General features: G+C 53.3%; 8 protein-coding genes across 8 annotated transcripts; 1 reads left to right on the forward strand and 7 right to left on the reverse strand.

Annotated features, from left to right (window-relative positions):
* Nucleotides 1–163: 163 nt before the first annotated feature.
* SFL1 (Sfl1p) lies at nt 164–2,251 on the reverse strand (the record flags this gene model as incomplete). Its single annotated transcript, NM_211037.1, has 1 exon — nt 164–2,251. One exon carries the CDS (start codon nt 2,249–2,251, stop codon nt 164–166), a length of 2,088 nt encoding a protein of 695 aa, NP_985683.1.
* A 611-nt stretch (nt 2,252–2,862) lies between these two features.
* Nucleotides 2,863–3,966, reverse strand: IDH2 (isocitrate dehydrogenase (NAD(+)) IDH2; the record flags this gene model as incomplete). The annotated part of the gene is made up of 1 exon (NM_211038.1): nt 2,863–3,966. One exon carries the CDS (start codon nt 3,964–3,966, stop codon nt 2,863–2,865), a length of 1,104 nt encoding a protein of 367 aa, NP_985684.1.
* A 376-nt stretch (nt 3,967–4,342) lies between these two features.
* Nucleotides 4,343–6,202, forward strand: UBA2 (E1 ubiquitin-activating protein UBA2; the record flags this gene model as incomplete). The annotated part of the gene is made up of 1 exon (NM_211039.1): nt 4,343–6,202. The coding sequence occupies one exon, from the start codon at nt 4,343–4,345 to the stop codon at nt 6,200–6,202; it is 1,860 nt and encodes a 619-aa protein (NP_985685.1).
* A 381-nt stretch (nt 6,203–6,583) lies between these two features.
* SAC7 (GTPase-activating protein SAC7) lies at nt 6,584–9,043 on the reverse strand (the record flags this gene model as incomplete). Its single annotated transcript, NM_211040.2, has 1 exon — nt 6,584–9,043. The coding sequence occupies one exon, from the start codon at nt 9,041–9,043 to the stop codon at nt 6,584–6,586; it is 2,460 nt and encodes an 819-aa protein (NP_985686.2).
* A 275-nt stretch (nt 9,044–9,318) lies between these two features.
* On the reverse strand, nt 9,319–10,485 carry RVS167 (amphiphysin; the record flags this gene model as incomplete). Its single annotated transcript, NM_211041.2, has 1 exon — nt 9,319–10,485. One exon carries the CDS (start codon nt 10,483–10,485, stop codon nt 9,319–9,321), a length of 1,167 nt encoding a protein of 388 aa, NP_985687.2.
* A 173-nt stretch (nt 10,486–10,658) lies between these two features.
* Nucleotides 10,659–12,473, reverse strand: MUS81 (Mus81p; the record flags this gene model as incomplete). Its single annotated transcript, NM_211042.1, has 1 exon — nt 10,659–12,473. One exon carries the CDS (start codon nt 12,471–12,473, stop codon nt 10,659–10,661), a length of 1,815 nt encoding a protein of 604 aa, NP_985688.1.
* Nucleotides 12,474–12,730: 257 nt separating this feature from the next.
* AGOS_AFR142C (elongation factor 2) lies at nt 12,731–15,259 on the reverse strand (the record flags this gene model as incomplete). Its single annotated transcript, NM_211043.1, has 1 exon — nt 12,731–15,259. One exon carries the CDS (start codon nt 15,257–15,259, stop codon nt 12,731–12,733), a length of 2,529 nt encoding a protein of 842 aa, NP_985689.1.
* Nucleotides 15,260–15,458: 199 nt separating this feature from the next.
* Nucleotides 15,459–17,039, reverse strand: VPS17 (retromer subunit VPS17; the record flags this gene model as incomplete). Its single annotated transcript, NM_211044.2, has 1 exon — nt 15,459–17,039. The coding sequence occupies one exon, from the start codon at nt 17,037–17,039 to the stop codon at nt 15,459–15,461; it is 1,581 nt and encodes a 526-aa protein (NP_985690.2).
* Between the last annotated feature and the right edge of the window lie 427 nt (nt 17,040–17,466).

The raw sequence follows: 17,466 nt of genomic DNA on the forward strand, positions 1-17,466 counted from the left end.
GTATACAACTGTAGGATTTAGTGTATAGGTAACCTGAATATATTCGGAAGTGACATACAACTGGTATTTTGCTAGTTGCTCTTCGAACAGATGAACCGAGAAATATCTATCTCAATTAACAAGCATTAGCCACCACTAATGGGGAAGTTCCTTAACCGTATAATTAAGTATCGTGATTTAAGAGTGCGTACAAACCTCTGCTTTTGCTGGTCGCAGGGCTGGAACAGGTATCCTGGTTGACAATAGATTGCCTGTGAGAGTTAGTCGCGCTTTGATTAACTGTCGCTGGTGCCTGTTGCTCATCTGTTGTCGGTTTAGGGAATGAAGGGATTTCACTGTTGTTACAACTGGAGGTTTCAGGGATCGCTGTAGTGGAACGCAGTGGAGCATGTGCAGCGGTGACCGAACTACCTGATGTAAAAGAACCTGAACCAGACTGAAAAAGTGGCAGAATATACTGAGAAGACAGGACTGGTTGGGGCGGGATAGTGCCATATGGAAAATATGGCTTATATGTGATTGAAACCTGTGCTGGTCCACGACCGGCGTTGTTCTGAGGTGTGGGGGCTGGTAGTCTGTGTTGAGAAGCTGTTGGCGGTAGAGTTGCAGGGCTCTGAGGAGCAAGAAGAAGGCTGTTTCCGTCACCGCTCCCTCTCGCGTTAGTGGTCAACAGCGGCAAGAGCTGCGACGGGGGAGAGTCTTTACGAGATGGAGAGAAAGGCCTTTTGTCTTCGGAAGCTGACGGATTTGAAGTTTGATGATGATGCAAATCCTGCCGAGAGTCGATCCGAGATACGGGACATGATGCGTGAAAGGGTGAATTAGCTCCAGCCGCATTGGCGTGTGGCATATTTCCTTCAGGGGCGTGTACTGGGGAGGAACTAGTAGAGGTTGGCTGGGCTAAAGATGGTACCTGCATTGCTGCTGGCGCGGACATCGGTGCAGGTGCCAAGGGATCCACCAAGACGCTCATATGCCGTTTCCTTGAAATAGACGAAGAGGAACCCTTAGCGTATGGATCCAACATTAAGTACGGGGACCCATGGAAGCCATGAGATATAGCACCAGGAATAGCCAGTGCTGGTTTGTTAGTAGGGTACGCGTCGTAGCCGGTGGGCATTCCGATAGACCCAGAGCCGTTGTAGGGCAGAAAATTTGTGCCCGTTGAGGGTGGTGCAGAAACAGCATAAGAATTCTGGGGATGGGAATGCCGCTGTGAGGGCGTTGGCGGGAGCATATGAAGCTGGAGTTCCGCATGCCTTTGCAATTTCATCAGTATTGTGGTCCTAAATGCCGCAATCTCCTGGTGAAGGTATTCCAAAGTGCGCTCACGGGTACCAGTAGGAGAACGCGCAAAACTAGAAGGAGATGTAACATCATTAGCACTTCCACTAGCACTGCCTAGCTGGTTCGATGATAGGCCACTTCCTCCTGATGTCGAACATACCGAGCCGCCAAGTTCATTAGCCGATGGGGGCGACGAAATATGCATCGCCTTCTGTACAAGATCAAGTAGCTTCATCATGTCGAGGTTTGTGGCACGTAGATCTTCAATTGCACTATTCGGCAGATGTGGGAGTGTGATCACGCTCGAGGTATGTGGCTTTTGTTCTTGGGGGAAACGCATGTCTGGATACGCCTGTATCTGGCTCTGTGAGTGCAGCGGTGGAGCATCTGTATAAGGGGGCTGGTAGACTGTAGTACTATAATACTTGTCCGCTGGCTCAATAGGGTGCACGTGGCCCGCAATCGAACTGCCGCCAGGTCCCAGGTCTTGCTGAGAGTTGTACTGGGATGCCAAACTTTGAGCAGAGTTGTTTCTCGAGAGCAGAACCTGGTTCTTCGACGACCGTCGCTTAATGGATTTCAAAGATTCCTTGTCGCCTTTTCGGAAACAGCCCATGCTGTGCCGAAACTCCCACAGGTTGATTGCCTCATCTTCGTCCTGGGACGTGCCCTTGGCAGAACTTGGCTTGTGGTCACTCACCTTGTGGAACCCGTACATGTTCAGTTGGCGCACAAACGAGGCTACGTTGGTGTGTTTAAAGAAGGTTGCCAGTGCCTTGGAGAACTTCTCGTTGGGTTTGATGAGGAATGAGTTCTGCGATGCGGACCACCAAATTAGATCTTTCATATTATCATCCTCCAGCATGCTATACAACTTATGGATGAACGCAGTATTATGATGTTGTCCATGCTGGCTCTCGCCTACTTTCCCGGCACGTTCCTTCGGATCTTCCAATTGCGCCATCTCCAAGTTATGCTGCTCCGTCGACGTCGCCTGTAGTTGGCGCGTCGAACCATTCACAGGTCTCTCAACGCACGCAGACAACTTTCGTTTCTGTTCTGGGCCTCCTTGTAATGTATGCGATCTAGCCGATGCGATGCACCTGACTGATGGGATGTATGCTTCCCCACTGCTCGCTGTAGTATGACCCTCACTAGCTCTCGCGAGTTCAAACTCACGTCAACGCTGGATACAGGATAAAAGACCTCACAAAGAGCTAGAAAGTATCTAATAAAAGGTGGTAGACTCCAATAGATGCAAGATTCAAGGTGGTTTGCATTATACTGAAAAATTGTTACTCCGATGCTCTAGTGGTTTCAAAAATTGGGCTGAGCCGCGACGCATAGCTGTGGTTCTCGGCATGGCCGTGCACGCCGCTCGACAGCATCTAAAGCAGCGTGACTGAGGGGTCGCAGCCAAGACTGGGCCGACAGGTGGGCTCTTTTGCGACCGCGGAAATCATCACGATTAGAGCAAGATCTGCAGTTGGCGCAGTAGCGGGAACGGCCTAGGCTAAAAGTATATAGATATAGGGTAGTATATGTATGCGCACGCCAAGACTGGCGACTTATAGTTTACAACCGTTCGATGACGGCATTTGTGAACGAAGAGGTGGAGGCAGTACCAGCAAGGTCCGCAGTGCGGTTCTCACGGCTAGAGGCAATGGTGGAAAGCACGGCCTTCTCGATCCGGCCGGCGTGCTCGTGCAAGCCCATGTGATTCAACATCATAACGGAGGAGAGCAATAGCGCGGTTGGGTTGGCGCGGTTCTGGCCAGCGATGTCCGGCGCCGAACCGTGGACGGCCTCAAAGATAGAGACCTGGTGCCCAATATTGGCGGAGGGGGTGAGACCAAGCGAGCCGGCAGAAAGCCCACTGTTCAGGTCAGATAGAATGTCGCCGTACAGGTTGGGGCAGACGGCGACGACGTCCTTGTACGCCTCTGGCTTCGTGACCACGTTGAGGACGGTGTTGTCGAGCAGCTCGGTCTGCAGCTCAATGTCCGGGTATTCGCGGCCCAGCTCCTGCGCAACGTTCACGAACAGCCCATCGGCCAGCCGCTGGATGGTGGACTTGTGCACCACCACAACCTTGGGCCGCCCCACGGTCCTCGCGTACTCGAACGCGTAGCGGATCACGCGCTCGGACGCCTCGCGCGTGATAAGCTTGATCGACTGCACCACGCCCGGCGATACCACGTGCTCAATCCCGGAGTACTCGCCTTCCGTGTTCTCCCGGATCAGCACCAGGTCCACGTCTGAGTATGTCGTCTTGTAGCCCTCGATCGACTTCGCCGGGCGCACGTTCGCAAACAGCCCGAAGGTCTTACGTAGCGTCAAGTTCAGCGACCGGTGGCCCTTGCCGATGGGCGTTGCCAGCGGCCCCTTCAGCGCCACTAGGTTCTTGTTAATCGACGCCACCGCAGGCTCGGGGATCGTCGTCAGCCCGTTCACCAGAAGGGGCGTCACGTCGCAGTACTCCCACTCGACTGGCACAGACGCCGCCGAGAAGATGTCCTTGACCGACTGCGAGATCTCGGGGCCCACACCATCGCCCTCAATGAACGACACCGTGTACTTGCCCGCCGCGTTCGGCTTACCCGCATACCGCCCGATACTGGGCTGCCGCACAGACGCTAACCACCTGCGGCTTCCTTGAAATAGCTTCTGTCTCAGCATCTCTGGTGCTCCCTGCGCTCGTCGCGGCCTCGTAACCTTCCGGGCGCCTATATATACTCCTCGTTGGACCTGCTTCTCCCCCACGGGTCGCCATCTTGCTTCGGAGCCGACTTCAAGGACCCTAGCGAAACCCGAACACGGCAAAGTCGCCCGTCACGTGATGTTATGCCAACACCACCAGCTCTACCGCGTGGCAGCAGCCTACCAGCCAAAGAGAGGCCTTCAAGTAGTTATGATGGGTTCTCTGCTGGGTGTGGACTGTGTGTTGTTCTCGTGTGCGCCGATCGTGTTTGGCGAAAATGCGCGTTAAGAGCCCAGCCAAGAGCATGAGAAGCCGAGCGGCTATTAGGAAGGTGACTAGGAGCTGGCTAGCGAGATGCGCGACTACAGTGTGCGTCAGATCATCGGCGATGGGCAGTTTACACGGTTGCGGGATATGAAGGTGCTGTTAGTGGGCGCAGGCGGTATCGGGTGCGAGCTGCTCAAGAATCTGGTGCAGATGGGGTTTGGGGAAGTGCACGTGGTGGACCTGGATACCATTGAAATATCGAACCTGAATCGGCAGTTTCTGTTCCGACAGCGAGATGTGAAGCGGGCGAAGGCTGCGACGGCGGTGGCCGCAGTCGGGTACTTCAGCTCGGGACGTCTGGTGGCGCACCAGGGCAACATCACGGACGCGACGGTGTTCCCGCTGGCATGGTTCCGGGGGTTTGCGGCGGTGTTCAACGCACTGGACAACGTCGCGGCCAGACGGCATGTGAACCGGATGGCGCAGTTTGCGAGCATTCCGCTGCTGGAGTCCGGGACGGCGGGATTCGATGGGCAGGTGCAGCCCATCGTTCCTGGGAAAACGGAGTGCTTCGACTGCACGGCGAAGGAGACGCCGCGGACGTACCCGGTGTGCACGATCCGGTCCACGCCGTCGCAGCCGGTGCATTGTGTGATATGGGCAAAGAACTTTCTGTTTCAGCAGCTGTTTGGGGAGCCGGCTGAACCGCCCGCTACGGAAGACCTGGGGACAGACGACCCCGCCGAGATTGCGCGGATCAGACAGGAGAGCGGCGAGCTTGCGCAGCTGCAGGAGTGGGCGCGGACAGGAGACACAGCGCGCGTGCGGGCAGTGATTGAGAAGCTATTCGTGGTAGACATCCAGAAGCTTGCGGCGATAGAAAGTCTGTGGCACACTCGTCCTCAGCCTGAGGCGCTTGAGGGGTTTGAGCTTGGTGTTCCCTCCAACGCGGCAGACGCGAGCGCCCTGTGGGGGATCCAGGAGCACCTGAACCGTTTTGCCGCGTCGCTGCGCCGCCTCATGGAACGCATGCCGAGGGAGGGCAGTATTGAGTTCGACAAGGACGATGCCGATGCATTGGAGTTTGTCGCAACTGCTGCGAATATTCGGGCACATATTTTCCACATTAAGATGCTGTCTGTGTTTGACATCAAGCAAATCGCAGGAAATATTATCCCCGCGATTGTGACAACGAACGCAATCATCGCGGGCCTGAGCGCCCTGGTTTCACTACGTGTGCTCAATCTCTTGCGTGTGATGCCGAATGACCCGCTGAACCTGCCAATGGCTTTCACGTCAATGGCCTCTAAAATCTCTTCGAACAGATACCTTGCTGCTCCGCGGCTATCGCCGCCGAACCCCAACTGCTCTGTCTGTGCGCATTACCAGCGTTGTGCGCTGACAGTGGGCGCAGTACGTTGCAAGACGCTTACCCTGGGTGAGCTTATCGAGGCAGTTCAAGAGAAATATGGCTTTTCTAACGAGGTTTCCGTTGTCGATACGTCTACCAATCGTCTATTGGCAGACTTTGACTTTGATGACCTAAATGGCAACACGTTGGAGAAACTAGAATTGCGCACCGGTAGTATCCTGACGGTTTCGGATGACGTCCCAAGCGAAGAGGATAACACGGTGCGGAAGCCAATAGAATTTTATCTGGAACTCAGTGATAGCGCAACGGGTTTTGAGCTTATAGAACTGCCACACATACGGGTTATTGACAAGGAAACTGCATCGAACTCTGACTCTGTAGAAGCCGATGGGAAGACTGCAGAGGTAGACCTAGATTTGGTCGATGCCTCAGGGGCCATAGTTATCCAAGATGAAGAAGACAGCCAGCCAGACGCGGCTAAACGCAAGCACAGTCGCGATAGTGAGAGCGACGACTCTACATCTAAGCGCGCAAGGTTGGATGCTGATTCTGCTGAGATCCTGATACTTGATTAAGTATCAGTATAAACTTATTTACATTTTACGATATGCGTTGTATCATTTTTGTACATCAACATCAAATTTAAGTAGTGAAAATGTGACTGACCAGTAAATACTCGCGGTAACGCTGATATATTGTCCAACTAATACATGAAAAAATAATACACATCTAGGATATAGAGATACTAATCGAATTTGTGGAACAAAAGGTAATTAATAGCACAGATGGTTTAAGGACAGTTATCCTTAAACAAGACCTTTTGACCGGATAAAAATAACATTAGCACAGCAATCACAATAAAACATTAAAATGAAACAACTCCTTTTCAGCTTGAAAAACGTCAGACAAAAATATAGACATATTCAGCAATTACGATACTATACTTTACTTCATCCCTATGTTGCTGACCTAGAGCGGCTCCTTAGTTTTTGAAACCATGAGTCGCGCTTCTTTGACCTAGCTACGCGCTCTCCCTGGGAATCCTCATCGTAATACATATCGGCTGTAGCGTCATCGTCATTATCATTAGTTGCCTGCGAAAAACCAGTGGCAAGACTTTGTTGCTGTTCATTTTGCTCTGAAGGGTGTGTAGTCTTGGAAACCACAATCGTGGGCGTAGCTGATACGTCCGCTGACGTATCTGAGAGGTGACCAATCGGGTTGGCACTGGGATGCAATGTCCCGATAGTATTATAATCATGTGGCCTAGACGAAACGATATTCGGATCATATCGTTTGTCTGTCGCAGTAGGACTGTCAATAGAAACCTCAGAGCCACCTTGTCGAATTCCTGTAGCAGGTAGGGAGAAAGCCGGGTTAACAACCAAAAGATCAGAGTTATTACTACCAGGAGAATAGATGTCCTGGTATCCAACACACTCTTCATCCTCGTCATACTCAGACATACCTTCGGTATCACTTCCCAACAACAAATACTTGCCAATTCTAGGGTTTACGTTATTGCGCCTGGCAGCGATCATATCCGAAGGGCTGATCGCAGAAGACAGCGATTTCGAGTGCGGCCTATATCTATATCGCCTACGCAGTTCCGGAGAGCCAGACCGAGAATCCAATCTCGCCTGCTGTACCCATTGCTGCGGCGGCTGCTTCAATCCTGCCAAGTGCTGGGACTGCGATGGCCGCGAGAAACGTTGTTTCTGCTGTGTAGCATGATCATGCTGTTGTGACGACAAGTTCTGTTGTTGTTGTGGTTGTTGTAGATGTTGCTCATGTTGTGGCTGTTGCATTTGCTGCTGTTGCTGCTGCTGCAGCAGCAGTTGTTCTTGTTCTGGCCGCAATTGTTGGTGTGGAAAAGAGGACGATAATATCTGCGGAGACGGTAAACTACTCGATAAGGCTTGGGGTTCATTCGGCAGAGAGGGAGAAAGTGCAGGAGATGTCAATCTTTGTTGTGCCGTTACAAATGGAAGGTCTGAGGCCGACCAAAGATCAGGATCGTACATCTTTAAAACGCTACCAGTAGGAGTAAGTGGGATTGATATTGCGGGCGAAGGCACATTCATGTACTGGCTATCTCTCTCTCCAGGTTTACCTGCAGCCTTAGCAGCCGCAGTTTTGGTAGCCGCATTATTCATTACATTGGGAGCCCTAACATTCGAGTTAGACTGTGGGCTAGAAGAACCAACCTCTTTGTTTGTCTTCAATAGAGGCGCTGGCGAATCCGCAACATTACTATACTGGTTAATTTCATTCGCCATAGGTACAGCAATATCTGATGGTGCTTCAAGGCCACAAACATGGGTCTTCAGCCCGTCCCCCCGCTGCTGTTGTTTCTGCAACAGGGCCTGCTCATTTTTGGTTATCTTCAACAAATGTGGTAGCAAACGATATGAATAATCAATCAAAAATTCAATAACCAGTCTTGAAAGCTCGTATTCCTTGGGATCCATATCATGGTCTGGATGTGAGAGGATCGAAGGCTGAAATATTGCGGCTAAGTTCCTGGCCGACATAAGGTTAACTTCGGATTGCTGTGCAAAAAGCGAGAGAAGATCGAGCAAGTAAACTATTAGCTGCTTTGAGTCGTTGGACAACTCGGAAAACAAAACCTCATATTCATGGAGAGCTGCCTTTATGTCCCGTGTTAGTCGCTTGCGGTGACGACGCTGGCGCCGCACCTCCTCCGCGTCTAGCGCCTCCTCCGCATCAGAAGTCGATGTCTTGGGATCCGACAACGCATTCTCTGTCTCGCGCCCACTGTCATCCCTCACCGGCGGCGGCCGTGTCATGTGTTTCAAAATACGCACGCGCGTACGCAACGGCTCCCGGTATGTCTCGTAGTGCACAAGGGGTATTAACGGCTCAGTAAGGTTGTTCAAAAAGCGCCGTAGCACCGACGCTGCATCGTGCACCGTAAAGCCGTCCCAACTTGTGAACTTAGTACCGTAATGAGGCGGTGTTGAGAAAATGTATACCAGTTCCTTGATACGTTTGCTATTGCCCGCTATGCGGAAAATGCCCGACGTATACAGCCCCCGTTGCTTCAAGAATGCCCCGCACTTCGCGACCACTATCGGGATCCGCCCAAAATTGGCCAGCTCTCCCTGCACTATCACCTCTGCTGATGCCAGCGCAAGTGAGTCTGCAAGCGGAACCCCGAACACCTGCCCCTTAAAGTCGTTGCGGCTGTGGAGGAATGAGTCCCGGTACGTCCGGAAGTCGCGCCCCGGAGCGCACGGCACCGCGTGCACCGACGCCGGCTTGCCCAGCAGTGGCCGCTCCCGGCCGCTTATTGAGTCTGTAGAGATGCTCTTCGGGCTGTTCTTGAACTGCCGCCACCACGCCGCCAACTGGCTCTTCGCCGGCGACGTGGCCAGCGCGCCCTGCTCACTCATCTCCGCCCCTCCCACGCTCACTGTCCCCTGCTTCTGCGCCGCGGTCTGCACTTGCCGCTGCGTTGCTCTCTCTTGGACCTCGCTGCGTCCTATACGAGCGCGTCCTTTAATGGCTACTGCTTTGTGTTGCCGGACTACTGAAACTACTAAACGTATATGTATAAAGTCGTCTGCAAAGAAAAGAAACTGGTCCTGCTTCGGGGGCTTAATTACTGTTGGCCGCCATTTCTTTTGCAGGCCGAGAAACAGCGCCGCGGCGCGGCAGAGCGCAAGGCTCAGTGCTTCAGTGCGACGTAGTTAGCTGGAAAGAGGCCTTCACGGCCATTATAGCGCCCCGTCCACCAACCGGCGGCGTCGGAGCGGTCCAGAATCTCGATGATTGCATTCACAGGGAAGGACAGGTCGCCATCAGCCTGGGCTGCGAAGTCGTATAACGCGATACACGTTTCTGGTGCGGCTGTGGTAGCAGGACTGGCACTAGAGGAGCCGTAGGAAGGCTCGGAGTAGGCTGGGGGGTCCAGGGGAGTGGAGCGGAAAGTGGCGGTAGGGGAAGGAGAGGCCTCTGAGCCGTAGCGACGCTTGGTGAGCTCGAGCTTGTTGCGGGAGTAGCCGACGCGGAAGTGGGTGATGGTTAGTGCGTCGGCCTGCTCCTCGACATTGCCACGTTTGGCCTCGAAGCGGGCGACAATGTCGGAGGCGAGGTCGAAGTACGGGATACGCAAGTCCTGCATGGCGTTGTGGAGGGTGTAGAAGATGTTGAGCTGCATGTAGTAGAAAGAGACGAAGAGCGGACGGACAAACTCGGCCTGGAGGGCGAAGAGTTGGGGCAGCTCCGTCTTGAGCAGGTCGTTGTAGTAGTCGTATTCCTGGCGAGCAACCTGGAGCTCTGCTTCAGCTTTGTAGAGCTTCTCATCGTCTTTAGGGGAGCGCTCCCGCTTGGACTCATACTTGCGGTGGGTGTTGAGGCGGCGGTCCAAGTCAAGCTTCTTGTGGTTGCGCTTGGTGGCCATCTTGCGTACTGTGCCGATGATCTTGAGCAGATCCTGCACAGGCTGCACAACTTTGTCCTCGATGAGCTCGAGGTCCGGCGAAAGCACGGACTGCAGCTCATTGACAATTGAACGATACTGCTCGGATGCTTCTATGCCCTTGGGGTTGTCTTCAGGGAGAACCGCTGTGGGATCAGACATTACCCCACTGATGGGCTTGAAGATCTCCTCCATGGCCTGCGCAAACGATATTTGGTGCTGCAGCATCCCGTTAACAGCGGCAAAGTAGCGTTTTGCCTCAGTGCCGAGCTTCTGGGTCTCCGTCTCCAAATCCTTGAAGCGCCGCTCTGCGTCTGCATACACCACATCGCTGGTCTGTTCGCCCACGTTGAATCTCTGCTTAATAGACTGCGGTGCCCGAACAACAGCCTTACCGAGACCTTTGAAAGACATGACTGGAGTTTAGCGTACTTATCAGGTGTACTATGGAGGTCCACAGGTAGCGCACTCCCTTGTTGTTAAAAGTAAAAGGGGCTAAGAGGTCGAAATTCCACGTTGCGCGGTCAGTAGCAGCTTCAAACATCACTATAAACGAACATTTTAGCGGACCGATTATGGAAGCTGAGCTATCGGCGCCCAAACGTGTCCCAAAGAGTAGCAGCTAGTGCCTTGCCGACCCTGCGGCTAGCTGGTTGATCAAGTAGAGCAAGGTACAGCATGCGGCGACCATCTTCCTCTGATTTGCAGTTGCGGAAAGCGGTCATGAGGGACCTGAGAGTAGGAAATTTAGATTGAATAGCCAACGCCTTTTCGAGAGATACGCCGCGGTTGAGCATTAGCGTGCGAATATAGAGTTCCTTTACAGTCATAAGACCAGTTTTTCCCAGCACCTCCTGATAGCAATCAAATGCGTGACAGCACTCGAGGGATGTGTTGTTGCGTTCGAATTGGAGGCGGAAGGCACTTAGTAGTGAACCATAGTCTTCCTGGTTGGCGATCTCCCTTGGCCGTAACACCAACAAGCTTTTACTACAATAATAGCGCTGCACAGTGCACGTCATATCATGTAGCCACTCCACAGTGTCATCAGCATTGCGGGTGCGTTTCACGTGGAAGCCGCTGTAGACATAGGTCATCCATATGGATGTTTTAATCGCCCCCTCCATGCCAGCGACATTTGTGCCGCTAGTCTCTTCGACCAGATAAAAGATGTGCTTGCAGCCTGTTTTCTTTAAGCGGTTTTTCTGTTCCATGAAACGGTTGTCGCGAATGCTCATGGCAAGATCGTCTAGCCTTTTACGCTCCAGCATGAAGTTCAGTACACAAGTGCTGCGTGAATCCCTATGACGAGCTACCCACACCATATCTCCTAATGCCAGGGCCTTGCCTTCCACGGTAACTCCTCGCGTCAGAAGCGCGTTAACGAAGAAATCGCGCTCACTCTTTGCGCGCACCTCCCGATGATCAATGTACAGCTCAATATCGTAACTGCCCGGCTTCCATAGCTCATAACTCGTCCCATTCCAGCGGGCTTTAACTATGTCGATAGAAGGTCCAATGGGCGGTCGCAGCCTATGCGGAGAGGATGCGACGTTCGCAGACTTCTGTCCCGGATCTAAGTAATCAGAGGGCGCACTTGAGGGCGGCTCGAAAGAAAAGCACATACCAGAGTGATTTTGCGGCAAGTGTTCCTGGCGCACCAGTTCACTCAAGCTGGCAGATAGCTCCGTGTGGTCCTCCGCGGTAGATTCAGGGGCCTGTTGTCGCCGCTGGTACGGGCAGTCTTCTGGGAATATAACTGAATCCGCATGTTTCAGCGTTTCCGCCATTTGTTCGCCCGCCTCTGTAACGATATACCTCCGCGGACGTCCCTGTTCCAGCATCAGATCGTGGTCTATAAGCACCTTAATGGCGGTCCACGCACTGTAGAATTCCCTGGTCAGTGGATTAGAAACAAAACTGACGTCGCAGTACTTCGCGGCGGCGTCTATTATCTCCTCTTTGGTCAGCCCTCGCGACGGACATCCAAGCTCCAGAGCACCCAGCAAGATTGCATACGCCCCGGACCTCTTGCGCGGAACATACTTCCTTTTCTTCCTCTTTGGTGACTGGTCGTCCTTCTCCTGCGTAGCCGTTCTAACCCGCGTCACAGAAATTCCCACTACATGAGATGGCGCAGCAGCGTCTTCCAAAGGGATGTTATTATCCTGGCAATATTGAGCCAGCTTCGATGCCAACTTGTTTTTGATGGAGTTCCCTATCCCCTTGACCTTCAGTACCTTGGCCGTTTCGGTAATGGGCTGGTCGAAGCGCTTTAGAGATTCACGCGCTCTAAAGTACACCATGGCCATCTTCTCCTGCCGCGGCCCACATGCATCGATCTCATCTTTCAACCATTCTATAAAGAGCGGTTTGAGATCCCCGAGTTGCTTTGCACTCATTACTCTTCACCATAACCGCGTAGTAATTTCCTATTAAAAGTATCGAAATCCACAACTTTGAACCAGGTCGTAGAAAACCATATATACGAGAGCAACATCGAGCCATTAAAATATACAAGAGCCGCGTCAATCTAAAACCTTACTTCATAAGATACCACCAGGTAGAAAGGCGTACGTGGGTACTAAAATTATACAAACATTAACAAATATAATGAAGTCTTGTGCAAGTACGAGCAGGCTGCAACTATATACATAGCTTACAACTTGTCGTAGTACTCTTGCCAGCCTGGAACATTCTCCTTTAGACCGTGTCTCTTTCTAGCCTCGACAACGATCTCACCGGCCTTGGTGGTTGGGTCCAATGGGTCAGTACCCAAGGTAGCCCAGTGGTCGAACACCATCTGTGGGAAAGCCTGACCACCGGTAGCCTGTCTCAACTCACCAGTGAAACCGAAGGACTCGTTAACTGGCAAGTAAGCCTTGACAGTGAACAATGGAGTACCTGGTCTTTGCTCCTCGGAGACGACCTGACCTCTCTTTCTGTTCAAGACGGAGTAGATACCACCAACAGCTTGCTCTGGACATTGGATCTCGACCAAGAAAACAGGCTCCTGGATCTTTGGCTCAGCCAACAAGAAACCGGCGTAAGTAGCTCTTCTCATGGTTGGCATGATTTGACCAGCACCTCTGTGGATGGCGTCTGCGTGCAGGGTAACATCTAGCAAGTTGATTCTGACGGATCTCATCTGCTCACCGAAGATTGGACCCTCCTTGGTAGCCCACTGGAAGGCGGAAACGACGGAGTCCTTGATTTCGTTCAAGTACTGGACGGCCTTGGTCTGGTCAACAACCAAGTTTGGACCGTTACCGTCTGGGCCGAAACACCAGATCTTTCTGGCGTCGGTGACGTCCCAGCCGTATTCGTCAGCCATCACTCTAGCTCTGGCCTTGAAGTCGTCTCTTGGGTTGATCTTACCGCCCTCAATAGCCAAGGAAACCTCCTCGTCAATTGGCTGGGCCTTCAAGTAGATTCTGTTGTGCTTGTTTGGAGACTTGGACAACGCAACCTGGGAAGACTCACCCTCAACAGTCTCTCTGTATGCAACGACAGGAGGAGAGATCTTCAACGGAATACCAGCGTGATCGTTCTCCAAGTCCTGCAAACAGATTTCCAAGTGCAACTCACCGGTACCGGCGACAATGTGCTCACCGGACTCAGACATGTAAGTCAAGACACATGGGTCGGACTTGGACAATCTCTTTAGACCCTCCACCAACTTTGGCAAGTCGTTGGCGTTCTTAACCTCGACGGCAACCTGGACGACGGGAGAGACGGAGAACTTCATGACCTTCATGTTGTGAGCGGACTCGAAAGTGGTCAAGGTACCGGTCTTCAACAAGAACTGGTCAATACCGACTAGACCAACAATGTTACCAGCTGGACAGTCGTCAATTGGCTCGACGAATCTACCCATCATCAAAACGGCTCTCTGGATAGCCTTGATGAACAAGTCCTCCTTCTTACCGACGGTGAAGCTTGGACCCTGAATTCTGACCTTCTGGCCAGACTTCACGGTACCGGAGAAGACTCTACCGAAAGCGTAGAATCTACCCTTGTCGGAGGTTGGCACCATCTTGGAAACGTACAACATCAAGTCAGCCTTTGGATCACAGTTCTTGATGGCGATACAGGCTGGGTCGTCGCTTGGACCCTCGTATAGCTGCTCAGCTCTGTAGTTCTGGGCAGTGACTGGAGATGGCAAGTGCATGATGATCATTTCCAACAACGCATCGGCAGCTGGCAAGAACTTTCTCATGACAACCTTCAACAAGGCCTTGCCCTCTAGGTCTCTCTCGTCGGACTTTAGAGCAATTTCTAGCTTCTCCAACAAGACTGGAATCTCATCCTTCTTGAAGTTCATGATAGCAGCGAATAGTCTGAAGATAGGGTCCAACACGAACATGTTGAAAGCTCTCTCCAATGGCTTGCCGTCAGCGTCTCTGTCCTTGTTGGTCCACTTCTTGGTCTTTGGGTTGAAGTAAGAGTCACCCCACAATCTCTCCATCATCTTTTCTCTGTCGACACCAAACTTCTTGGAGTATCTGTTGGCGAACTGACGGATGGTGAAGGCCCAGCCGTGTAGACCGGAACCGAAGGCCACAGTACCCTTCTGTGGGTAGACCTGGACATCGCCCAACACCTCATCGGCGTAAGTGGAGATAATGACGTTCACGGACTCGACGGTTCTGGAGAAAGACTGGTAAAGGTCCTCCTTGGACACCTGAAGCTCCAATAGCGCTCTGTCGACCTTGTTAATGACAACAACAGGCTTGATTCTCTCACCTAGAGCCTGTCTTAGCACAGTCTCGGTCTGCACACACACACCCTCGACAGTGTCAACCACCACTAGAGCACCGTCAGTGACACGTAGAGCGGCGGTAACCTCAGAAGAGAAGTCAACGTGACCTGGCGAGTCGATCAAATTGATTAGGAAAGAGTTACCCTCGGTCTTCTGCTTGATGTCCTTAACGTCCTCCTCAGACATTTCGGAGAACAGAGAAATGGCGGTGGACTTGATAGTGATACCTCTCTCTTGCTCATCCTTTCTGGTGTCGGTGAAACGAGCCTCACCAGCCTTGGCTGCAGAAATGATACCGGCTCTCTGGACCAAAGAGTCGGTAAGCGTCGACTTACCGTGGTCGACGTGCGCAATCACGGACATGTTACGCACGTTCGTAACCTTGTCCATCAAGGAACGGATTTGGTCAACAGTGAAAGCAACCATGGTTAGTTTAGATACTTGATGATCAGGCGAGGACCTACTACCACTACATAAAATGGCAGGAGATGAGATGAAAATTTTTCACAACGCCTTATATAGTCGAAGAAAAATGTAAGGGAGACCATCATGGTGAAGGCATCACTGTCAACGTAGTGCGTTTCTTTTTGCTGCGTAACGGCTGGGCATCGCACGATGCCCAGCGTCAGAAGGTGCTGGTACCAAGGATGGTTGCGGCTTGGCGCGCGTCCAACGGCCCAGAAATGTCTGGCGAGTCGCGGAATGCACCAGGGGACGGAGAATCGAGGCCCTGTAGCAGGTGGGGTTCGAGGTCGGAGCTCGACAAGCAATGACTGGCGCGACGGTCTGAGGTCCAGGAGTCGCCGTGGGAGAGTGACTGGGACGGTGTAGGAAGAGGTGATGCGACCAATTGATGCCGCCCAAGGCGGGAGAGACCGCCCTGGGTGTCGACAAGTCTGACGTCAGCGCGAACACGCTCGAGCAGCGAGAGTTTCTTCCGCTCATACTCTATCTTGCGCAGGGTGTACTCGCGGACGGCGGCAAGAAGCGAGTTAGACAAATTGTCGACCCAACGCGAGCGCTCGATGCGCATGTTTGCGGTAACACGCTGCAGGCGTCGTGAGAGATCGTGCTCGGTTTTAGTAGCGAGTTTCAGTTGCTGGATGGCGTCATCGACTTTGAGCGGGGAAATGTCACGCTTGGCACGCAGGCGGCGCGCCGCGTCCTGCTTGAGACGCGTGCAGCTTTGCGCCTGCAGCAGGTCGCGCATAAGGAAATGGCGGTCAGTGAGTGTCTCCTTGACGACGTAGGCGTCGCGCACGACCCACTCCAGGCTGTCGTAGAGAGTGGCCATGTCGAACGTGGCCATGATGCTGTCGAGGTCGCCCACAGCGGTGAGCACCTTTCCGAAGCGCTGGTACAGGCGGCTGTGGCCGTCATGCTCCACCGTTAGCTGGTGGAAGCTCTGGCCGAACGCGCTTTCCTCGTGGGACAATTGTTTGCGCGTCTTGGTCATGCGCAACAGCTTGGCCTGCACATCCTGTGCGACGACATAGATGGACTTGACCAGCGGGCGGAACTCAGCGAGCTCTGTGACCTCGTCATATGGCGGCGGCCGCTGCTTCATGGTCTTGCGCAGCAGCCCGGACGCAGGCGCCCGCGACTTGTTCATTGGCGTATACGTGTTGAAGTCGCTCTCCATGAAGAACGCTAGCTCCTCGTTCCGCACGAGCAGCGGATCCGCACACACACGCTCGAGCCAGCGGTTGAAGTTTGCCATAGTCTTGTGCGTGTCCTCCGGGTTGTTGATGCCGTAGCTCGTGCTCGGCGGCGGCAGCGCAGGCACAAATGTCTCCGGGACTGCGCCGCTGAGGTACTTGAAAACCTCCTGGAATTCCTCGTATGTCTTTTTAAGTCCCTTGTGCTGGCTCTTGCGGAACGTCGGCAGGTTCGTGGACACATCAAACAACACTGTCGGGCACTCGCGGCGATGCGCCAGCGTGCCCACGCGCTCTAGCCCAGTCACCTTGGCCACCAGATGGTACTTGTCCTGATGCCGTTCGGGTAGTAGGTCCGCCAGTGGAGGGACTACACTCTTGTCTCCTGTGTCCGCTGCGCCCTCGCTCGACGCCTCTCCGGCGGCCTCTCTAGAGGCCTCGCCCGACGCTTCTGCCTCCACAAGGGCTCCCGCCTGCGGCGCCTCTTCTGCAAATGGGTTGTTGTCGACATCGTCGTCGTAGGGATCGAAAGGCATCACGGAAGCCATGGTCTTTACTGCCAATTCTCGGTCTGTCCTACAGCCCTTTCAAACCTTCGCGTTCAGCTGGCTACGTGGCTGGGGGGCGGCGCTGCCCGCCCTTTGGCTTCGTTTTTTTCAGGACGTATCGCAGCTACGGCGCCGGCAAATGCTCCACACCTATGCACCTTGCCCGCGCGACTCATGGTCTATATACCACCACACCGCTGCGGCGGACGCCTAGGACCTGATGCCTGCGAGGCAGGGTTGTTGCCTGTATGTCACGTGACATAGTCACGTGACACCCTTTCGCCGTCACCTTCCGGCGGCCGAACGATTAAAATCGGTTCAGGCACCGAGACAATGTGATGGGTCCTACGCAGGCACCCAGTCACAACGGCGTGGGAATACAGACGGGACACAGCCGTAGGTACGGCTGTGCACCAAAGCCGGGCAT

This window comes from Eremothecium gossypii, chromosome VI, assembly GCF_000091025.4.
Source record: "Eremothecium gossypii ATCC 10895 chromosome VI, complete sequence".
Classification (NCBI taxonomy): Eukaryota; Fungi; Ascomycota; class Saccharomycetes; order Saccharomycetales; family Saccharomycetaceae; genus Eremothecium; species Eremothecium gossypii.